We start from the raw sequence: 23,391 nt of genomic DNA on the forward strand, positions 1-23,391 counted from the left end.
CCCTCCATCATCCAGCCTTCCCTGCAGAGAGATTTTCTGCCAGCAGCCATTGCAAGCTGACATGTCATGGCCAGCAGGAAGGAGGGTCTGAAGGGAATTTTCAGGCTAACACTTCTGTAGCAGTTTGAATGAGAAGCTGATTGCTAGGGTTACCTTGGCTTCCTGCCTCCTTTCCAGAATTTTCAGAGGTCATTCCGTGTACTTAATAGAAACACTCATCTGGAAAATTGCCTTAAGCCAGATTAAATATAATGTCACTGTTTTAAACCTGTATTTCAGATAGCATGTACATCTTTATCTTCATATCCTGTTGCAATGTGAAGGCCATACTGAGCCCTGAACAGATAGGGGAGAAAATCTTGCTAAAAATACCAAATAGTATAATTTCTGATTGCTTAAAATAGCTTGGCATGTATTTAAAATGAGAATTTGGTAAGAATAAATAGCCTAGTTTCTCTATCCTTCCACTTGGGTTACTGTTCTCATACACATCTTTGGTAAAGGTTTCTCTTTCTAATGAAAGCCTCTTAGTCCCTTTGTTTTCTATCCAACACCAACTATTGGAGAGGGATCTGGAGGTTTTTAGATCCACTGTTAGAAGCATAATTGTGAAAGGAACATAAGTCACACAAATATAGTCTAGCATTGAAAATAACTGGTCAGTCTTGCAAATGAATAAGCCTATAAGGTTATATCCCTGAAGATCATGGGGCAGACCCAGATGTTAAGAGCTGCCAGAAAGAATGGGTTTCAGCTGAGCATTGGGGGTGCATGCCTTTAATCCCAGCACTGGGGAGGCAGAGGCAGGCAGATCTCTGTTTGAGGCCAGCCTGGTCTACAAAGCAAGTTCCAGGACAGTCTCCAAAACAATACAAAGAAACCCTGTCTCAAACAAACAAACAAAAAAACAATGGGTTTCAAAGGGAAATGGATAATAAAGAATCATCCACTTTTGGCTCTTCTGAAAGTCATTGATACTTTCTGTTAGCATGTGCACAGATGTTTGGGAGATATACATTGTCTGTACCTCAGAGCAGGATGTGGTCACTGCATTAAATTGGGTGTTTGTGTGTCTTTTTAAAATTAAAAACAGTAAATAAAACAGAAGTCTTTGGTTCAATGCACACTTTAATCATTTATTTAAAAAATTGGAATACAGCATTTAAAAATGAGGATTTGAACATCGATGGAAACTAGCCAAGACCTTATGATAGACTCATCTGAAGCAACTGGAACATCTGCACCCACCAGGCTCTCAGCCTTGGTACTGATTAACCAGATACTTCAAAGAGCTTTTCTATATTCCTTTCTGGAAAAAAACATTCGCTGTCTTATAAATTCCAGGCTTAAACATAGGAATGACATGAAACAAGCGGTACAACTTACTCCAAGATCTTTATTATACAACTATAAATGCTACCATTTTGTCACTGCCAACTGAAGTTTTTTACAGTCTTCACGTCATATAAACCAAAATTGAATAACAAGACAAAAGAAAGTTAATTTTATCTTATATCTGTCTCATAGAAAACTAGTTAACCTTTAAGAAAAACACATAAGCAGTAGATAAAGGCAATTGGTTGCTAAGTCCACTTCTAGTATTATGGCTGCCTTGGATACTGAATTGTGAGGTAAAGGGTTCTACTGAGTTATGTACCTAAAGAATGAGTGAAAACAAAAGTCAAGTATGTCCTTTGAAACCCCTCTAGGATTGATTTTCAGTATAACTCAATGTGAAAAAGGTTTTTTTTTTCTCCAGAAAACTCAAAATGTCTAACAGATATCATTTAAGATGCCAAATTTACCAGCCCAGGACGCACAAAGCAGGTTGCAGAGAGCTCGTGAAAAAACAAAGGTGGATATTTGGCCCCTTATTCACCTTTTGATGTTAATCTACCGAATTAATCCCCAGTTTTCTTCCCCCATGGACAAGTCTATGGGCTACATGGTCCATACTGATTGCTATGCAAATTTTCCTAGACAAAGAATCCCCATATCGAATCCCCCTAAGTTTCTTAATTTCCAGATTTCACCTCACTAGAGACTTCATTAGACTTTTAGTACCCCTAACCTCTGAAAGCTTCACCTAGAAGGACCTTATTTCAGTCATTAAATCCATCCAAAGAGAATGATGGTTCCCAAGAGAAATCAAATTGAGAGAAATATCCTACATCTCTATCGTGCTAGAACTATATCTCTAATAAGCATCACACCTAAAGAAACACACTCCTCGATTTCCCTGCAGATGTCTAAATACATGGAGAAGGGCATTTGCAACCAATGTTTCATCTCTCTTTCACCTGCCTGGGCTCCCGTGAGAAGACAAGATCATAATTCAGAAGATAACCATCATTGTAGACATAAAGTTTTTGGTCAAAGGGATGATAATTAATGCTCTGAATTCTTTCCTGCATCTTTCTCATTGGGATGGATAGATGCCCTTCCCTCCTGGTGTTTGTGTCATAGTAGTAAAATATCTCTTCCATTTTGGTGTTCAAAGTACGGGTAGCATAGAGAACGCCACATACCATGAAAGCATTAGAAACCGATGGTTTGTACTGCTTGGTAACCCACGTGTCTACCACCTCAAGAGAGGTGTCATTCAGTTTACTAATCACTATGTTACCAGTGCTGGCCTCAGTTGCATAAATCACCCACAGTGCTTGCTCGTCCACATCGAAGTCAATGTCTTGCCAATTCACATTAGCATATGAGAAGCGGTTATTATAGGCAGCCATAGGAAGAGGTTGATTCACAGTAACTTGATTGGTAGTCAGGTTAATTTTGGCAATGTTCCTCCCATTGTACCAATTCACATACAGGTTGTTGTTGTATGCTACTGTACCACCCCCTTGGCCATAGCGAATCTGATATTCTTGAGCATGTGAATAGATTAACAAATTATCCAGTGAGTTATAAAGTCTGTAATATTGTAGAACCCTTGCATCTGAATTCAGAGGTGCCACCCAGTACAGAGTTCTCTCTGGATGCTGAGGAGAGTATTCGCGACCCCAGGCACCATATTTATAACTAAACCCTAGCCAGTTGAGCTGAACCACAGATGGAGCACTGATGTTCACCACGCCGCCATGACTACAGCTTCCTACAAAAGAAGAAAGAAGACATTCTCAGAGAAAGTGTATGCTTAAACAATTTAACATCCTTAGAGCCAAAATCGACCCTCAACAATTTCCCTGCCATGGTCAATCACAATGGTAGCTCTGGAGGAGGAGTCACCCTCTGCTTCCATCTTGGTGTAAGCCCACTGCCAGATCTAGAGCACTGCCTCATGTTCTCATCAGCAGGTTTTCAAGTTGGAAAACAGATGTAATATAACTATATAAAGCCGCCTTTTAAACTTTGAGAACCCAGAAAGAAAGGGGGAAAGTTGTTGTTTCCTATATTTTCTTCTCCCAGAAAGCATTTTGCAAGTATCTTAACTTTTTGTAGCAAAACTGAGAAAATAATACCATTTTAGAAACATGTCCTTTCCTCATAAAGCCAAAGATGCTACTTACTAGGGTCAGCTCTAGGAAAAACTATGATTAATGAAAGATAGACCCGGGGGACTGTCCTTGCCTTCCCTGGGACCCCAAGTGTGTATCCTCAGCAGATACCAATGTTGCTCTGAGTTGATCTCAGAATGGAAGTTATAAAGACAGTATTTCATAGGTCAAGGCAGAGTCCTTTAATGGTAGGATTCTCAAGCTCGCCAACCTTGAGGAACTAGAGTCATTTTGCCATGAACTTGCCTAATCTGTGCCCAGAGAACACCCCTGCACATAAATCACTTGGTGACCATCTTGCCTCAGAGAGATGAGTCCTGTTCTTCATAATCCATTTGCTGCTGCACCATAGAGTGGCAGGCAAACTTTTCATCCTTCCCATTCTGACACAGTCATTGTCAAAATGTGTACCATCAGGTGGGACCAGATGCACTGATCCATTGACTCTTCATTCCAGGTAACCCATGGATAAATTACTTGGGCTGGGCAACTGACCCTTTGCTTGTATACCCTCTGAAATGTCTGCCAACCAAAAGGGTTTGTGAGCCATAAAAAAAATAAAATTCCTCCAGCATTTTTACAACATCTATCCAAAGAACTGAACATATTGTCTCTCATATTACAGCAAATATCATCCTTAAAAAACTAATAAGCTACTTTCTTGGATAACAAAGAAAAATTCAACTTCAAGTAAATTTGAGGTTAGTTTACTTTGTTTACTACTTGGATCATGGAAGGGAGAGAGTGAGGGAAGGAAAGAGGGAGGGAAGGAGGAGAGGGAGGAAAGGAAGGAGGGAGGGAGGAAAGGAAGGAGGGAGGGAGGAAAGGAAGGAGGAGGAAAAGAGGGACAGAAGGAGGGAGGAAAGAAAGGAGGTAAGCAAAGGAGGGGGGAAAGGAAGAGGCAGTACATGAACGTTATCTCTGGCTCTGAGTGCCTGGAAGGAATCAAGGAGTCATGGAGGGCACAAGTGTGCACTGGAGCCCAAAGCAGAGCCTCACAGAACCGTCTGAGATTAGCTCTGGGAAGTAAGGAGAGCCAAGTGACTGCCTGCGCCCCTCCTTGTTAAATGCTTCTCTCTCTCCCTTCCTTACTCAAGGACTTCTGGGGAGTGAAACCATTACTAGAAATCCTGCTTTTATTTTTCCAATCTGCTGGGACTTTTCAGTCCCCGAATTAAATATGTGCTCTTTAAATGCTCTCATAAATCCACAGTTGGTGGGAAAGTCAGCCAACCTTACAACAGGTAAAGAAATAAAACCACACTGTACCCAACCTCAAATAATTTTGCATATCATTAAACAGAACGCAGTCACAGGTTTATTTTAATAATGCATGCACCATTTCATAAATAAAAAAGGTAACGTGTGTTCAGCCAAGAGACTGCTCTCTGCTAAGGAAATAATAAATAAAATTATAAATTATTATTTCTTCCCATAAAAGTGATCTCTCAGATGAATGCTTGTTTGCCTTTGTTTATGAAACAATGCATGAATTATTAAAATAAAGTTAGCAGTATGTTCAGTTTAATGATAACAAAAACTGCTCCAGTTTCCATATGCCAAAACTGGATTTTCTGGTTAAAATACCTAGCAGAGAGCTTATTTATGCAAGTACATTTCACTGTGAGGAAATGAAAGTCACCTCCCTGCTTTCAGGTTGGAAGACTCAAGGGTTGCTTGCTACATTGAACGTGACTTTCCTGGAAAGAAAATATCCCAAACCAACAGTAACATAATATTTCAGAAAAGCTGGTGATGCATATAACTTATCCTCATGTTAACAAGGGGTTAAAGATAGTCTGTTCTGTCGCAGATGTGAAATCTTTAGACATAAAGGAACCAACATATAGGATTAATACTGCTAACATTGCAGTAATGGTCCCATCATCAAAACAATAATTCTACTTCCAATATAGTACTAGTAATGTTCCTACTGATAATAACTAAGGTTTATTATTTCTTAAGCAGACCAGAAATTTATACTGGGCCTGGTATAAGTATTAAAACCAAATGACACTCTAATTTCTTCTCCTACCTCCCAATCACTTCTAAATACTCTCCAATCCATTTTTGTTACTTTCCTTTTACCTTCTACCTCCTTTGGATATTTTTAGCACTCTGGATCTGGTTAAAAGGAAGTAGGAATAGGGACCAAAAAAAAAGCATTTTGTCAATACTGCTGGCTGTGGCTACAGTACAGTAGTGGCGAGTGACAAGTCAGGGAAAAGGGGCTGTGTTTGGGTGGTGGGCTTCTCCAATGGTTGGAATAAAAGCAACAAGGAAACTATCCAAACTGATAGCCCGTGCCCCCTGCTCAACAGAGTGCCCTCTCCTCCCATCCCTTTTACAGGAATCTTTCACTCACCCATCACTATTTCACACCCTCCCTAGCCCCTGCCTTCATGTCAAGACCTTAAGTATATTCTATTCCCTTTCTTGTCATTTCCCATGCCAACGTCACCAGGACCCTTTGGCAACAAGCAATTGTCCAGTCCATAATCCAAGAACTGCCAAGGGCCAGTGAATCATTTTACATGTGCACCAAATTTTCAGGAACCAGCGTGTCCTTCCAGCAACTCTACAAGTGAGGAGGCAAAGATCACTGAGAGTTAATCAGCCAGTTGCCTTGTTTGAACTGCCTTCCCATTCTAGAAGTCACAGGGTCACCCCCTTAGTTAGAGCAGCTACAGACACACACCAGCCTGGTACAGAGAAGGTGTTACAGTCCAAATCCTGATTCTACTCTTTTGTTACTGTATATCATGGTGCATGTTGCAAGTTTCCTTATGTTAAATAAACAACGCCTAAACCACAGGAGTGTTGAAAAGAACAGCGATAAGGCTTGCAAATACAACTCAATCGCTAGTAACCACCATCATTATAATCAGATCATACCAGTTCCGCTTTACATAGCTGTTTTTTGGAAGATGGCTTATGGGTATTTCTTCACCCATTCTGGTAGTCTCTAGCAATCTAGCAAACAGAGGATGACCACACAAGGGAATAGGAATAAAAGACTTAGCAAATCATTAAACCCAACCTAATTTTACAAAACACTGGAGATCCACCCTGCTACACATATGATTTATTTATTTTACAGAATGAGGAGCAGGGAATCCTCTATGCAAAGGTACTTTCTTCACTATGCAATCCATTAGCTGGTATTCTCATAGTCCTGAGCCTTGAAACATGGCTATGTAAACTTTTTAAGCTAATAGAGTGGATTTTTAAAGCCAAACATGGTATGCCTGCAGAGAACGCTTAATTATGGGTCTGTCAGTGCAGATTCTTGCCTGGACAGCTAAGCTGTCTGTGTACTACATCTAGAGAAAATACAATTAACTTGTAAGAACTAGGCAATTAAGCCAGGTGGTAGTGGCTCATACTTTTTGGCCGACTACTTAGAGCATTAGGATATAGGCTCGGCATGAATGTCAGACCATCCTGAACTACAGAGTGAAATCTTGTCTCCAAAAAATCCAAAACAATCCAAGAATTAGGCAAGCAAAATGATTATAATTGTTAGAAAATTGATAAGTTGATTCTGAGTCATTGGTTGTGCATCTCTAAGCTTATGATTTTATCATGTCACCCCATGTCGTTTATGTCCCATTCTAACACCCACCAAATACTGAATACCTTCTATGTACCTGCAAAGCCTAACTTCCCCAAACAAAACAGTGACCCCTGGGAATTCTCATCATGTGTTTTCCAGTAGGCTGTTGCCATTTAGATGGAGAGAAGAAAAATAGACTGAAGTCAATTGTTTGAGGGGGAAATGTTAATAAACAGAAGATCAATTATTTTAAGTTAGAAAGTTCTGTAAAATGAAGTAGGAAAAGATTTTTGCAGCAATGTACATACACACATTCGTGCACACATACACATATTATATTGCATTTTATTAAAAACAAAACACATTGGGTCTAAGTTCAAGCTGACCACTAGGTTAGCAAAGTACAACTGCCACGGTGGAGCCCAAAGAGTGCAGAATTATTTTAGAGCTGGAGCTCAAATATGGTCTCTTTTTTTTGGTTCTGTGCAACTCCACAGTGAAAAAAAGGCAGACAGGCCAGATTTTAAAGTCCCATAATAGTGAAGAACTTTAATTAAAGTCTCCACAGGCTCACAAGTTTGTGGTGCCTGGGGATTTTCCAATTCTGCATTATCAACCAATCCAAACATAAAGAGAGCAAGTGAAAGAAATTGATTTAAAAACATGACAAAAATCAGTTTAATATAAACATCATAAATATAAAATGAACAAAGCTGGAGGAGGGCCAAGTGGTTTGGCGGGGATCCAGGCGCAGCCAAGGTTGTGAGAAAGTGAGTGGAAGTCTGAGCTGGGTTTGCTTAAGCCGCACAGCTGGGCTGAGATGGCTCACAGAAGTCTAAGTGTGAAGGCCTAAGGCAAAGTCTTTTAATATTTCTAAAAATAACTCAAACGGCTCGTTTGCTTTCTTTCCTAAATACTGAGCAACGTGTTTCCCTCCCCCACCATCACCCTTAGGTGATTGCCACCTGACACTCATGTTATTAGGGAGTCCTGAGATGACCAGAGATCACAGACACTTGACAACATAAACTGTGTCACTGAGAGCTGGTGTGCCTTCAAACAAAGGAACATCCTCCAGACTCAAGCCCATCCATTGAAATGGCTGCTTGCTCATCCTTGCCAGGCTTATGTCACTGCTCTGACTCTTTCCTGGAAAGACTGCCATGGTCCATCAGAACTAGCTCCCAGCTTTGGAGTGATTATAACACTTTCCAAACCAATTTGGCTTTACTCTGTCTCTGAAGACAGACCATGATCCTTACCCTAAACACCCTCTGTAAGTCACATTAGAACACACCCCTGACCACAACTGGAGGGCACATCTCCTGAATAGGACCAAGAGGCACATAATTACAATCCTAGCCAGTTGAATGAAGCCTTAAAGAAGTCAGCTATATGGGCAAGATCCAGAAATCTACAGTCCAAAGAAAAAGACTGATGCAACTTGGAATTTGTTAAAAAAACAAAACAAAACAAAGGTTTCACAATCTGATGACAAGCCATAGTTTCCATTGAGGCCCAGACGCTCAAGACCATGAGCCACGAGAGACGCTCCCTTGCTATGGAATCTCTGAAGGATGGGGCTGAGTTCTGTTGACTGAGAGGCCGGAGGGAGGTACATGAGTGCAGCAGGATTTAGCCCGATCTTTGTTCACAGCCAGGCTTTCACTTCAATTATCGTGATTACTAATAATATCCATTTCTGGTGTATGGGTGCTGATTACAGAGCCCCGAGCTTCCCAAGCTCTGCCTCATTAATCCCCATAGCAACCCTATAAGGTGAGCACAATTATTCTCCCATTTTACAAGTAAGATGACGGATCTTTTCTCTGCAGGCACATGGCTGGCAAAGTCCGGGATTCCAAAGCTATTCTCTCCACTGTTTCCATCCGTGGATGGATTTAAGTACCTGTCTCTCCTTCCCCCAGCATACACTGTTCTGTAGTTAACCTGGGGGAGAGGGAGATGCCTCCTGTCCTGCTGGATGGGTAGCAAGGCATGTCCAGGGTATGTGTTGCCCCTGTCCCTTTAATTCTCAGTGAGTCCCAGGACTCAGATTGCAGCCTGTACCCAGAGTGCACTTCAGGGAGGACTAAATGTAAAGTGCAGAGGAGTGTAGAAGAGAGGGCAGGAAGAAGGGATGGCAGAAAAACAGAGGCACACAAACACCCAGCCTGTAACATAAATGAGCCGGTCAGCACTTTCCATCTACCAGAAGGCAATGTCACATAAAGATCCCATATGCTCTGCCCTCCCTGGTACCAAAGCTCCTCTCCCCTTCAGACAGGCTTTTCCTGCTAGGGAAATACAAAAGGAATGTGAGCAATGGTGGATTTTGTTTTAGAAAACTTCACTGTGCTTTTTTCTCTGTGAACCCCAGCATAGTAATAATAGAACTCGTTGAAGGTGGGAAGATTTCAAATGTGGAAGAATAAACCAGAACTGCAAAAAGGCCAGGATTCCTCCATCCCCACAGTTTCAAATCCTTTCCCCACCCAGCTCAAGGTTCCTTATGAGGTCTCATGCAAGTGGCAAAAAAAAAAAAGTGCAAGTATAGCAGGCTTACCAGGAGCAGGCGGAGGGGGCGTGGCAGGCACCAGCTCACTTTTAGAGGCCTCGCATTCTTTCAGCTTGTTCTTCAGAGCCAAGATTTGCCGGCGAATGCTAAGGACATTATTTTGGTCTAGTGTCTCCAGCTTCTCTACCAGGAGAGTCATATTCCTTATCTAAGGAAATAAAAAATTCAGAGTGACTTTATATTATTGTGCAATTTCTTTCATAAACATTCTGGGGCTGAGTTTGTCATTTAGTGAAACATTGCCACAGAATACACCAGAGATTGGTCTGGATGGTTTCATTTGGAAGAATACATTTTATGGTTTAGACTGAATGCCTGTCACAGCTCAGGCAATGTGTGTGACATGAAGAAAATGGCAAAGATTTTAACAGCTTTAATAATAGAGTAAGTCTCACTCTAGGCACTCACAAATGTCCATTAAGGTTCATTTCTAATAACCTTCCCCTATAAACTCGTGTTTACTCATGTTGTATTATAATTAAGTTTCTAATGAATGGTGAGGGCTAGAGAAAATATAAATTCTAAAATATGTAACTAGAATTCTCAATTATAGCCATGTCAAGACCGCGCTGGTAAATTCTTGTTGGTACAAATTGCCCAACCATAACATTAATATGGTAATCTTATCCACAGATCTTTAAAGACTTTGCTAAAACATACTCCCAAGAAATCTATTTTTTCCTTAATACTTGCATGTTCTTAGTTTTTCAGTTTACTTTTTGAGAATTTTACACAGTATATTTTTATCATATTCTTTTCTACCCAGGTCTTCCCTCTCCCCATCCATTCAACTTCATGCTCTTTCTCTCTCTTAAAGAACAAAAACAAAAAAAACAACTAAAAACACAGAGTTCTGAGCTGTGGTTGATGTCATCCAATTAAAGAAAACTAATTTTCCCTCTCTCAGCAGCTATCACTTACAAATAGCTTCTTGGCCAGAGGTGGACATTATACCCACTCCCCCGCCTTCATACTCAGAATTTTAAAATTCATTTATTTTTGGCTATTTGCATTGGTGTTTTGCCAGCATGTCTCTATGAGTTATAGACAGTTTTAAGCAGCCATGTGGGTGCTGGGAATTGAACCCGGGTCATACGGAAGGACAGTCAGTGCTCTTAGCCACTGAACCATCTCTCCATCCCTTCATGCTCGGATTTTCAAGGGGCTTTAGATTGTGCAGGTCGTATGTACCTATGTCGATTTCTGTGTGCTTGTGTATGTATCTGCCCTGCTGTATCTGGAAAATTCTATTTCCTTAAAATAGTCCACCACCTCTGACTCTTACAAACTTTCCACTCCCTCTTTCTCCACAGGTCCCTGGGCAGTGAGGGCAGCGGTGTGATGAACACATCCCACTCAGACATAAACACCCCAATGTCTTTCAATTTCTGCACACTGTCCAGCTGTCAGTCTCTGTGTTCATGCCCATCTATTTCGAGGGGATGCTTCTCTGCAGAGTGTTGAGTGGTGCACTGATCTATGGATGTAGCAATATGTCATCGGGAGTTGTTTTATTGCTGTGTTGGTCATATCCCCATCCCAGATTTCAATCTGTACTACAGGGCCATAGTAATAAAAAAACCAGCATGACATTGGCATAAAAACAGACATATTGATCAGTGTAATAGAATTGGAGACAAATACAACTCCACACAACTACAGGCAACTAATTTTTTGACAAAAAGAAAAAAAAAGCAGAAAACACACACTGAAGGAAAGATAACATTTTCAACCAAACGTGCTGGTCAAACTATGTGGAAGACCTAAAATTTAATCATATCTATCACCCTGTACAAAACAATTCCAAACAGATCTATGTAAGGTCAGATACACACGAAATTTAAGTATGTAGAGAATAACTCTAAGAGAAAGATGGGGTCATTCAAAAGGGAATATATCCACATCAGGTAAACTGAATTCTAGCTTCCTGAGGATAAATCCAAGACAGACAAGATACCTGGTTTAACATGGCCAATTCAGATTTATACCCTCACTTCCTAAAGAACAGAAAGGAGATTTAGGTCTGGGGCAGAATTCTTCGTTTCCAACATCTGCTTCTCAGTCAACATGTTCCCAACACGCTTAACTTATTATACAAGTATAGGCATTCATCCAAAACAGAACACAGATTGCCTCATGGTCCTGAGACAGTAGCAAAATTAGGGTTGAGGAAAGAGGATCCCATCCAGGTGATAGCACTTGTTCAGTCACTGAATGAAACACAATATTGATTTACTAAATGAGTCATTCCTTACCTCCACTTCCAGCTTCTCAATAATGTCTGTGCTTCCAACGAAATTCTCCCTCAGCTTCATGACCAGCTTATGCATCTCATTCACTTCTAGCTTGATGAGCTCAAAGTCCAGTTCTGTGTAAGAAATACTGTCCTTCTCCATGACCTCTACTCGGACAGTCAGGTTCTGGAGCTTCTTCTCATACACACTGATTAGCTTGACATACTCCTTCACCTGGAGGAGAAGCAAAAAGCTTACATCAACTCACAAGATGACATCAAATAGACTTCCTCCACTACAATTACTTGAAGATTATTTGGTCCTTGTCATCATTTGCAAAGGAGCATTTCAAAACATAGCTACCCTTTTTTATCCACTAAAAGTAGCATATTACTGTGGCTTTTGGTCACATTTACCTACACTGAAAATAATCTGTATGTTTATTATAATGTCCTTTTTCAAGTCTGAGGATGCTAGCTCATTGAATTGAACTGCTTGGGATCATCTCTCTTCTCTGGTCATTTGCTCTAAATCAAGATTTCTTGACCTCAGTGCTATTGACATTTTAAGTAGGTCTCTTTCTTGTGTGTTGGGGTAGGGAGGGCAGCTATATAGTGAATTGTAGGATCTTCAGTTGCTCCCATTTATGACAGCCAAAAATGTCTCAAGACATTACTAAATGTTCTCTGGGGACAAAACACTACCTCTACCATCATTTTGTTTAGAGCCATTACTCTCTCAAAGTCTCAGTATTTTCTAGAAGAGGGGACATCTCCACTGAGTAGAATCCTCTCCTTGGGAATCATGTGCCAAGAATTCTGAGCCCCTCTGCGTTTTACAAAGAAGCACAATGACCCAACGTACTATACAGTGTAGGCACAACTGTAATGTGCACATTTCATTAAGTGAGTTCACATTTGTTCCATGAACTGATTATTGCAATCAGACCTTTAAATTACACATTTGTTGCATATATTTGAATGTCTGATCATTAAGTTAAAATACTTCCAAAAATCCCCTCGTTGGTTGAGTGTATAATTGGAACCTCCGAAAGGATATTTCAATAAACAGTCGGTGACACATTTTTGTATCTGATCTCTAAAAGAAATGTCACGGCTTTTTCAAAGACCTGCTCATTAAAAAGTTGCTGCTCTCAGTTTCTTTCTCAAATGTGAGCCTAAGTAATACTTCTCCCCAAACTGCACTAATGGCAAGTGTGTGGATGAATTCAGACAGATGTTGACCTGTGGTCTTTGCAATGACAAAGCCTGTCCTAATGCCTGTCATGGGAGCCCTTCCACTTAACCCCATCATGCAAATTAGAATAGACTCATGGGCCCCAGACCTTCAGAACTAGGGCCTCAGGAGAAGAGGGTTCTAACGAGCATGGGAACTGCTGCCCTTGGCACCATTACTGTATCTCCTCAGGCAAGCGACGTTCACTGCCATCAGATGCCCCATTACTTGGAGGCTGATTGAAGATCATTATATTTTGGTGCATACAGATTAAAAAAAGAGTGGGGGTACATTTAACAAGCCCCTACCCCTCAAAAAAAGAACATAGACATAAGGTGTTCAGGTTCCGATTTCCTTTTTAAAAAATTGGTCATAAAGCCTTGCCTCTGGTGAAAGCATAACAATAATGCACCAATCCATTACAGAAATAGAAGTCTGAGAAATGAGTGTGCTTGTTGGCATTTGGCCTTGCCAGCTCTGGGAACAAATGAAAAACCCTCAGCTTTCCTGGAACACTTTGGTGGCACGTTAAAGCTACCATTCTGTGCAAATGAGTGATGCAACTGTCATCTCTGCTAAATAAAATGAGGTTCCCCCTGATTATCACAGAAAACCAAGGCATGGCCTGGAGTTTGTGACCTGTGAGAATATGTGCTGGGTCTGCCCCAATTTCAGCAACAAAACAAAGGTCTCTCTAAATCTGGCAGGAAATTTTGAAGGGTGATCCATTCTGTTGACGTTTGGAGGGAAGCTGGATGGTATCTGGGAAACACTGGAATTGTCCCCGATTGTGGTGTGCAGGAGAAAACTAGAAAATGGGCCAGAAAGCTTGGCGTATGAAATTTACAGTTGTATAGATTTTGTGCGCAGAGATAGACAGACAGCTCTGAGATCTTGTAGTTTCTGCTCAGTAATGGCAGACTAGCATACCCAGTGATGAGTCCAGTCCCACACTGCTGGCATTTAGTACCTTTATCACATTTTTCCCTCCTTGACTTAGAATACTTGTTCTCAACAGAGGAGGGGAAGCCCAAGCAGGGATCTTGTCTCCAGAGGATACTGGGTAATGTCAAGAGATATTTTGACTGCCATGACTGAGGATTGTTTAGAGGACAGGAATGGTGTAAAAAGATGCTAGCAAGAATATGGGTCTTACATGGAGAGGACATGCAGCTGTAACAACATCTTTGCCCCAATTTCATCACTGTGGCAAATGTGAGCCTAAGAACACTCACGATGCTTGCCTTCAAATCACCAGGCTGGCATTCACAGCTTCTGCTTTATTTTATTTGGTATGCACTTGAACATGCCATGAATTAAGAAAAAAAATCAAAGTTTGTTTGGAGTTTGTTTCTGTGTTTGTTTCTTACAATAAAGGTAGTCTTCTCATAAATAAGGAGGTAGTGTGTCTGGCTGTTCAGCTAAATAATTAGTCTGGTTCATAGTTCCTCAAAACCCAGGATCATAACTATAGCCAGATTACTTGAAATAAGTAAATGGACTTTGAAACATACTGTTATTTTCAACATATCCTTAAAAGCAAATGCAATTAGGTTAATTGACCCTGAAAATATCATCAAAACATGCAATATTTGGTACAAGAACTGCCTGAGCTCAAATATAACTTCAGTACCCAGTGCGCAAATCACTTAATTTCTCTAAGCTTTACTATACTTCACAAACCAAGGGTAATGACATCAAGCTTGCAAGATTTTGAAGAGACTGGAGATGATGTACGTACATTAAGGGCCTGGCTAATGGATGCTCTATAAATTCTAGAAATTAGCAGAGAAATAGTTATTCCCATGGTTTTCAATCTGACCTTCTAATTTACTTTTATTCCACTGCACGAAGCATTGCTCAGTCAATGTTGTTTGTTTATGGGTTGTTCAAATACCTCCCAGGCTGCCTCGAGCTTCTCAGGCACGAGCATCTATTAGCAAATGTGTCATACTAAATAACTTGCCCTGAAGAGCAGGAACCTCAAGAGAAAGAAGAAAAAAAAAAGGCAACCTGAGCTGCCTTTTGTGGCATCTCCTTCCTAAGTATGATCACACAGGATGTGTCCTGAGCAACAGAAAAGTCTACAATGCTTTCCGCATTTCCTGCAGTGGCAGCTTCCTGACTTCCCTGTGTACTGACAGATAATGAATTAATAGTAGGCAGTCTCAAGCCTTTCACCTGCTCAGAGTGGGCATCCCACGCCCCACCCCGTCCCTAGATAAATGGTTATTTCTAAGACAGCCTGGGGACAGCTGTAATAACTCACCCAGAAATCGAGAAGCCCTCCGCTGAAGAGATAACTCAGGATTTGAAGGCATAACTGACCTACTCTGTATCTTGAGTCTCCTCAGAAGAGTAAAAACAGCCTGGATGAGGAAAGGGGTCCAGCTTGGTTCTGAAGACTCAACTCCCTGGCCTTATTATAGCAGTCAAGAGAGGCATGACCTCAGGAAAGTCACTTCTTTACCTGTGTGAACCTTGAGCTTTCCATCAGTAAAGTGGGATTGAGGAGACACGGTCTACCTCCATTAAAGGCACGCTTGAAAGAACAGGAATACTGGAAGCATTTGGACAAATACAAATGAAGGCTGCTAACTTTTATCACTGGTGTCACCCACCACAGCAAATAAGCCATGCAAACCTCAGCTGATGGTTAACTCCTTTTCTAGGCCTCCGTTTCTTTTCTTTTTCTTTTTTCCTTTTTTTTTTTTTTGGTGGTGGGGGGGCACAAACTACTGACACCTTCAGAACTGAAGAATTTCCCACCTATTCTGGTCCCTCTCTCCAAAAAGCAGATTTCACCTGCCCCACCCCACTTACAGCACTGGCATTAAATGCCCCACATTCACAAACATGGCAAGCCATGTCCACTGTCTGGGGCAGCTTGAGGTTTCAAACTGCCCTTCATCCTCCTGCCAGCAACGATGGCATGCAAATCAGTGGCTTCCACTATTTCAAAGCAAATGACTCTAACTGAAAAAGACCTTTACCTAGGCTTTTCCTCCACTTGTTATGTTTTTATGCATAGCTTCTTATCTCTACTTGATTATGCTGGAATAAGGCTATGAATATTGATGGTGGGAATTTATAATTTAGTGCTATGCCTTTTCTGCTGATTAATTCAAGGACATTTTATTTCTTAAGAAGCTAGTTTCCTGGAGTAGTCAAACATATTTCTCCTGGACACTCATTTTAACTTAGAATATTTATCTGCCAATTCAGGTCGAAAGCAGGGTCTCAGGCTCACCGAAATTTTTGTCTTGAAGGATAACTGTATTGAATGTTGTGGTGGCTAGACTTAAATTGCTCAGGAAAACTTATTTAGAAGGCTGCAGGAAAGCCAGAACTCCTTGTAAATTAATGGGGTTGTATTAAATAATGCATAATGTGATTATATTCTAGCCTGGACTTCACCTGGGCATAAAATGGGAGCCTTTCTAATTGATTTGTAGCTTGGCTAAAAAGCTGGAAGGGCCTGAAATTGGAATGATGAGTCACATGGCTCCAGCAGGCTCAGAGAAAGACAACTCCTTTAGAATAAATTCCTCTGGCTGCACAGAGCAGAGACCAGAAGGTTCTAGCTAAGGTTTCCTCCAAGGCTGCAAGACCCATTGATCTCCATTCAATCCCCAAAAAAGCCTTCGATTTTGGACTCACAGGAGACACACGGAATGAAATGCTCCTGTTCTAACAACCAAAAATAACTATGGGTTGGGGGGATAAAAAGAAGGGGGTCGTTTAGATTTAACTATATCCATCATTAAAGTAGGGTGAGAAAGTAAAAGATGGAAGGAACAAAGGCAGGAAGGAAAGTGAAGAATAGGGAAAAGAAGATTTCAGAAGTAAAAAAAACAAAACAAAACAAAAGGACCAGAAGAAGGAGGATGAGGAAAGGGCCATCTAAAGGTGAAAGAATACCAACAAGAACAGGGCAATAAAAAGAAGAAAAAGGAAGAGTGAGAAAGACTAGGAAGAATGGACAGGATGAAGGAGTAAGGCCAAGTGAATAGGAAACCAATGGAAACGAGAATGACTAAGAACTGAGGGAAGAGGGCTGGAGAGATGGCTCAGAGGTTAAGAGCACTGACTGTTCTTCCAGTTGACCTGAGTTCAATTCCCAGCAACCACATGGTGGTTCACAACCACCTTGAATGAGATCTGGTGCCTTCTGCATGCAGGCAGAAGACTGTATACATAATAAATAAATAAAATACTTAAAAAAAAGAACTGAGGGAAAACGTGACAGTGAAGAAGACAGACAAGAGCCAAAGAGGGAGGAGAGGAGGGAGGAGCAAACAAGTCAAATCCAGAAGGGTAAATGAAAGCCAAAGAGAAGAGGAAACCACAGGCAATCAAGGACCAGGACCGAGGGTTTCCCACTTTCCCACTGTGTCAGCACCAGAGGCCTGCAGTGACTTCTACACCGTGTGCTAAGCCTCCATCCCACTCTCTTCCCCGATTCTCACTCTCTACTAAGAGGAGCTCAGAGATCTATTATACATCAAGCTACTGTTGGAGAAGAATACACCTACCTTGGAAAATTCTTTCTCAAACTTCTGAGAAAGGGTGTGAGCTGTGAACTCCAAGCGCTCCACTCTGTCGGCAGGGAAGGTGGTGTCTGGCAGGGAAACAGAGCACTGGCAGGTCCCATGGCTGTCCACAGAGCCGGTGAAATTGGAAAGTGGCTGTAAATAGTAAAAAGGCAAGTGTCAGTGATAAGCTGGGAAATGAACCTTCTAGGCAACAGGAATGACAGAAATTGGGTTGGCAAATCAGTGACTAGAGGCAAACAAGTACTGTCCAACACATCAATGAACAGTGTCATATAGACAAGCCAACACTATCTCCACCTGTTGGCTAAGCCCCTGTCAGCAGCTTGGATCAAAAGCAAGGTTCTCCATGCTTGAGGAATCTTAAAGAAATTGCTCTATCTCGGTGCAAAGGAAGAGAAATAAAGAGGGGCCAAGAGCACTAAGTTTGAACATCTGTTCTCCATTTGCTGAATGTGACACCTTCTTAAGTCTATTTCCTCCCCTACGAAATTCAGATACCCTGACTGAAGTAAGCAAGCGATGTGTGCTGAGTCTCTGGCACGCCACAGGTGATTGGGTGCTGTCATTTCTCTTTCCTTCTACTAGTCTTCTCTCTCTCTTTCTCTCTCTCTCTCTCTCTCTCTCTCTCTCTCTCTCTCTCTCTCTCTCTCTCTCTCTCTCTCTCTCTCTCTCTCTCTCTCTCTCTCTCTCTCTCTCTCTCTCTCTCTCTCTAATCCTAGCCCAGTTCCTCCCAATTAGAATAAAGAAAACATGGAGGTTTGTGGGCCGTGGTAAAGATATCCAGTGAGAATTCAAATCCTCTCTTCAGCTGGGAAATTAAAACATTCACATTTTTCCAAATGGAAACAAGCCATCTATTTGCTCAAAAATTGAGCATATAAGTTTAGAGGTTTCTTGCAAATTTCTCAAATAGAAACTCTCTAGCTTACCACTTGCAAAAAAAATCGCTTTAAAATATTTGAAGTTTCTTTAAGATATTCAGGCTCACACTTCGATGCCACTGCATATTTTAGAATGACAGGTTTGAAAGATTCTGTTTTTCTTTTGTCCCCTTTGAACTACCCCAAGGGGATCCTGGCACAATTAACATTTTTTCATTACTGCTATTGCCTTGCAGAGTGAGTCTTGTCAGCCAACTGGCTGTGCCTTTTAATGATCTCATCTGAAGGCCAGCCCAAAGCTCACCTATGGAATATCAGCCCGAAGGGACTCTTTGTGACACTAAAGAGGAGAGAGCAGTTCTCTGAGCCTGGAGAGACTCCAGCCAAGCTTCAAAGTTCGCATCAGCTGGCAGCAGTTGAGTGAGTCTGCCTCACACACAAGCCACCTCTGCTGATCTCCATGACCCCTGAACAAACTTGGCACAGACGCACCTGTAATTGAGATTTACTCAGGCAGTGACCTCTGGGCCATTTAAGGCTCTTGCAAAGGGTGGTGGTTTTGGTGGTTTTTAAAGGAACCTAAGATTTTCTAAGATTATAAAAATGAAGTGTGTGTGTGTGTGTGTGTGTGTGTGTGTGTGTGTGTGTGTGTGTGTGTGCGCGCGCGCACATGGAAGATGTAGGAGCCAGAGGACAACCCCAAGTGTCATTCCTTGGGTAACATTCGCCTTTTTCTCTTGAGACAGTCTCTCATTGGCCTGGGACTTACAAAGTAGGCTAGGATGCTGGCCCATGAGTCTCACAGATCCTGCTCATCCTGCCTCTCCACTACAGGGCAACAACCTACACTACCACACTTGGCTTTTAAATTGCACGTTCTGGGGACTAAACTCAAGACCTTGTATCTGCAAGGATTTATCGGCTATGCTACCTTCCCAGCCCTCCATGCCAAGAGAAGTCTTGACACTGTACTTTCTTGTCCAAACAGATCCTTCCATCTGTAAGAATCAGGTAGTAAGGCATAGAAGCAAGCAGATTTATGCTTCACATGGGAGCAAGGTGTTAGAGTGGGGGTAAAGTAGGGTCTTGGCAAAAACTAAATAAAGGCTGGACAATATACACCAGAAACCTGTTGGAGAGGTTGGATTCTACTGGACTCAGATATATTACTCTATCTAAAGACAAAATACTCTACCACAGGTATGGCAAGTCTTTTACAGACTTTTTAAGAAATACCTTATTATAGCAACCATCTAGCAAAGAAAAAATTCTTGCATTGCATTGACAAGAGGAGGTTAATTAGCTTCACGAGACAGGGGGGACCATTCCTGGAGTTCTCCGAGAAGCTCTGTCAATTCTGGAAACAGCGGATATCATCAAGAAGTCTCTAGACAACCAACTAGGAACCACTAGCTAACAACTTTCAGTCCTGAAGTTCACCTGAAAGACAAGCAAATAATTATGAGCCCTGCTGACAGCCATTCCACTGGCTTCTACTGAACGTCTCTGTCCCAGTGCTGTAGAGTCCATCCTGCTTATCATCAGCCCAGCATGCTCAGCTGACATCAAAACGGTCCATAAGTTTGATCAGTGTCTCCCATTAGAGATATTTCTGCTCCTGGAATTCAAAGACAATGAAGCTAATGGTGATGAGTCTCTCTGCGGTGAAGGCGCAAACTACTTGAATGAAATGTGGAGAACGAGACACAAAGACAAGTGCTTGTCCCCTTGGCCTTTGGAGGGATGGATAATCCCCTTGTGGAGGGCAAGTAGAACCCATGTGCCCCACAAGAGTGACTAAATGGCTAAGTTCTCGCTTCATATATGTTCAATTAACATTTACGAAGGTCTGCAATACCCCATGCTCTGGAATTAGCAGCTGATTAAAACCAATTCTAGCCCAATCAGGCTCGCTTTTTTCCGAGCGCCCTAAGGACTTTTCCAACAGCCTCAGACCCTGATGACAGAAGCATACAGACCACTGTGGCTCTAACCCTGCCAGTGACTGTGAGGAGCCTCTGTTAGATGTACAAAAGGAAGTGGCCAAGTCTTTGGAGGCGTGCGCAGTGTTCTGAGCCCTCCAGCAGACGGTGCGACTCACATCTGTGATTTAAGGTCGCAATTGGTTCTAATTAGCAGCCAAGTCTAAGTGCCCACAAAGATTCACGACATAAAATAATGGTACTCAGAGTTCCTAAAGTACAGAAAATGATACGTTTGGAACTTGCTCAATGACAGTTATCAAAGGGTTTTCCACTACTTCCCAACAAGCTCATCAAGATGACAGTCAGCCCTAGAAAATTAGGTTTATGGTGGAATTGACACCTGGTCCACTATAAAAAGGAGGTTGGAGTGTGATACTGACTCACTCGCCACAGGCAGATAAGCAAACGACGAAAGAAATTGAATCCTCTGTAATTTAACTACTAGCTCTTACTTACTTTTAAATATGGGTCTTCTTACCAGACAGTGGGCACTTTAAATTCCTCTGTTTCTTCACTGATACTTTATTTTCTATTACTTCAGCTAAAGATGTTATATCCAAATGATGGCTTCGATGGGTAGTGAAGTTTTATAGCAAATTATTATTGCTAACCTCACTTTACAAAGAGAAAAAGACAACCAAACAGGTAACCCATTCTCATTAACCCCAGAATTTTTTTCATACAAAGTAAGAATAGATATGGGTTTTCTGATGACCAAGGAGCTGGTGTGTTGTGATTGTGATCCTCTGAACTTTGTCCTTTTAAAAGCAATTTTCACCTGTACCCCCAGAAATATAGAAAGCTGTGTCCAAAGAGATGGTTTCCACAAACAGGTTCCTTTGAAATGAATAAAAGCCTGAATGAAACAACCAAACTATGAGCAGACTAATCTGGGGAGATGTACCCTCTCAGTTTAGTGACTCTGCCATGGCCTTGCCTTGGCAAGCCTCAGATTTACCATCCCGAGAATGGGACCGCTACTTTTACTGAACTTGTAGGTTAAATAAGCTGTATATGTCCTAACCTGGCCTGGGCATTCATTAGGCATGCACTGAATATCTCTGATGTCATTGGCCTCTAGGCCCCGTGCAAGCCATTTGTGGATCACATTTTCATTGTCTATACATTTTAATGATGCTAATGTAAATGCTCGAAGAGACACCCCTTTTCCTATGCATCCTTCCACTCAGACAAGTTCATGAGAGTGGCTGGCTGAAGGATCTCTAAATGAAACGCCCCGTTGTTCTGAAGGAGGCGCTTTGATGGAGTTGGGGACCCTCAAGCACACGTCACACTACAGCAAGGCTAACCTGGGGGCTTTGCAAAGGAGCACTTCTGCAAAAAGGCCCGGAGGCAAAGTGGGCAGCAGTTTCCTGTCCCTCGCCCTGCAGCTTCTCCATGCCCCTTTTATTTAAGGAAAGCCAAAAGGCTCTGTGCAATATCTATACAGGCAATCTGTGCAATCTTTACAGGGAGCCTCTCCTGGGCCATCCCTGTAGTACATGGTACCTTTGTTGGTTCATTTCCCTGCTGCAATTGTTTGACACTGGAAGTAGCCCAAGCAATTCCTTATGAAAAAGATTGAGAAGAGTTAGCATTCCCTTGGGAAATTTCCACTTGCAGTGGCATTTTCCTAAGACTAATAGTTCCTCTCCTTTTAACCCATGTTCTCTCTATGTGTGTACGTGTGTGTGTATGTGTGTGTGTGTGTGCTTGTGTGAGTGTGTGCTCATGCACGTATGTGGGGAGGTAGCGGATGCCTTTCTCTACTATTTGCCACCTTATTTTTCTTGAGATGAGATCTGTTACTGAACCTAGAGACCACCAAAAAGCTAGAATGGTTGACAAGTTAGCCCAGGGACCCTCCTGTCCCTGCCTCCTCCAATCAGTGATGGAGTTGCAGATGGGTGCTACCTTGCCTGACTTCTTACATGGGTGGTAGTGATACAGACACCAGTATATGTTAGTGTGAAGGACCCTTCACTACACAAGCATTTTACTGACCTTACCACGTCCTTACTCCCGTTAGCCTCATAAACTAGGTAGACAGGAACTACCAGGGCTCCAGCTGTTGTATGGAGACTCTCACTCCCTCAGAGTGTATTATTTACCCCCAAAAGGCTCCCTCTGGGCAGCAAATCAGGTGAATAAACTTTGCAAGAGCAGCTTCTCTGGGATCTCTATCCTAAAAGCTCCCATCCCAGACTACATATTAGAACAAGTAGACTTTTTAAATGCCTGAGTTGTAAACACCAGCACAGGCTAGAACCAAAGCATCTGGACTTTTAGGATTCTCCACACCACTGATCCTACTGGTCAACCTGGGTTGAGAATCTCTTTAGAACATGCCTTCCCCCAAGTGCATTAGTAGAAATCTGGGATGTTCTCTCTCCTGCTAACAATTTAATTACTTCATCCAGGTTTTAATTCATTTCCAAGGCTTCTATAGTAAACAGAAAGGGTCATAAATCCTTTAAAGTGCTCGGGTCTAGTCATCCATGAAATTGTATTCAGGTCCCCCCCGCCCAAAAAAAAAAAAAAAAAAAAACGAGAGGAAGAGAATTGAACATAGCTTACCCAGAATCCCTCACCTGTGACACAGTACTAACTTCTTCCCAAGATGTGGCTTCTGGAGGTAACAGGGGAGTTGTCACCTGGGGTGATACTGGAGCCAACTCCAGGGAAGAGGTGGAGGTCAGGGTCTCTGAAGTCCCGGAGACAGAGACAAGGCAGAGAAAAGGGGCCAGCAGAAAAGCAAGGCTGTAACTCATCTTGCCTTTTTGGTACAATGCTGGCTTCTTCCTACAACCCAGGCTTCTTATAGTGCCCAGTGGGGATTTCCCCATGGCCAGTATGTGA

The 23,391-nt window shown here is 41.9% G+C and overlaps 1 protein-coding gene across 1 annotated transcript; it reads right to left on the reverse strand.

Moving 5' to 3' along the window:
- Positions 1 to 1,115: 1,115 nt before the first annotated feature.
- Positions 1,116 to 23,391, reverse strand: Olfm4 (olfactomedin 4). The gene is made up of 5 exons (XM_005071027.4): positions 23,124 to 23,391; positions 17,646 to 17,798; positions 11,896 to 12,108; positions 9,629 to 9,788; positions 1,116 to 3,103 (listed from the first exon to the last, which is right to left on the reverse strand). The coding sequence occupies exons 1-5, from the start codon at positions 23,376 to 23,378 to the stop codon at positions 2,286 to 2,288; spliced, it is 1,599 nt and encodes a 532-aa protein (XP_005071084.2). The 5' UTR covers positions 23,379 to 23,391; the 3' UTR covers positions 1,116 to 2,285.

Source organism: Mesocricetus auratus, unplaced genomic scaffold (genome assembly GCF_017639785.1).
Source record: "Mesocricetus auratus isolate SY011 unplaced genomic scaffold, BCM_Maur_2.0 Super-Scaffold_2245, whole genome shotgun sequence".
Classification (NCBI taxonomy): Eukaryota; Metazoa; Chordata; class Mammalia; order Rodentia; family Cricetidae; genus Mesocricetus; species Mesocricetus auratus.

Bases quoted from the DNA above. Each gene is read 5' to 3' on its own strand.
- Olfm4 (XM_005071027.4), bottom strand. From the start codon at position 23,378: ATGGGGAAATCCCCACTGGGCACTATAAGAAGCCTGGGTTGTAGGAAG. The intron at 12,109-17,645 runs GTAGGTGTATTC...CTTCTCCTCCAG, and splicing joins TTGAGAAAGAATTTTCCAAG to GTGAAGGAGTATGTCAAGCT. The intron at 9,789-11,895 runs GTAAGGAATGAC...TTATTTCCTTAG, and splicing joins TTGAGAAGCTGGAAGTGGAG to ATAAGGAATATGACTCTCCT.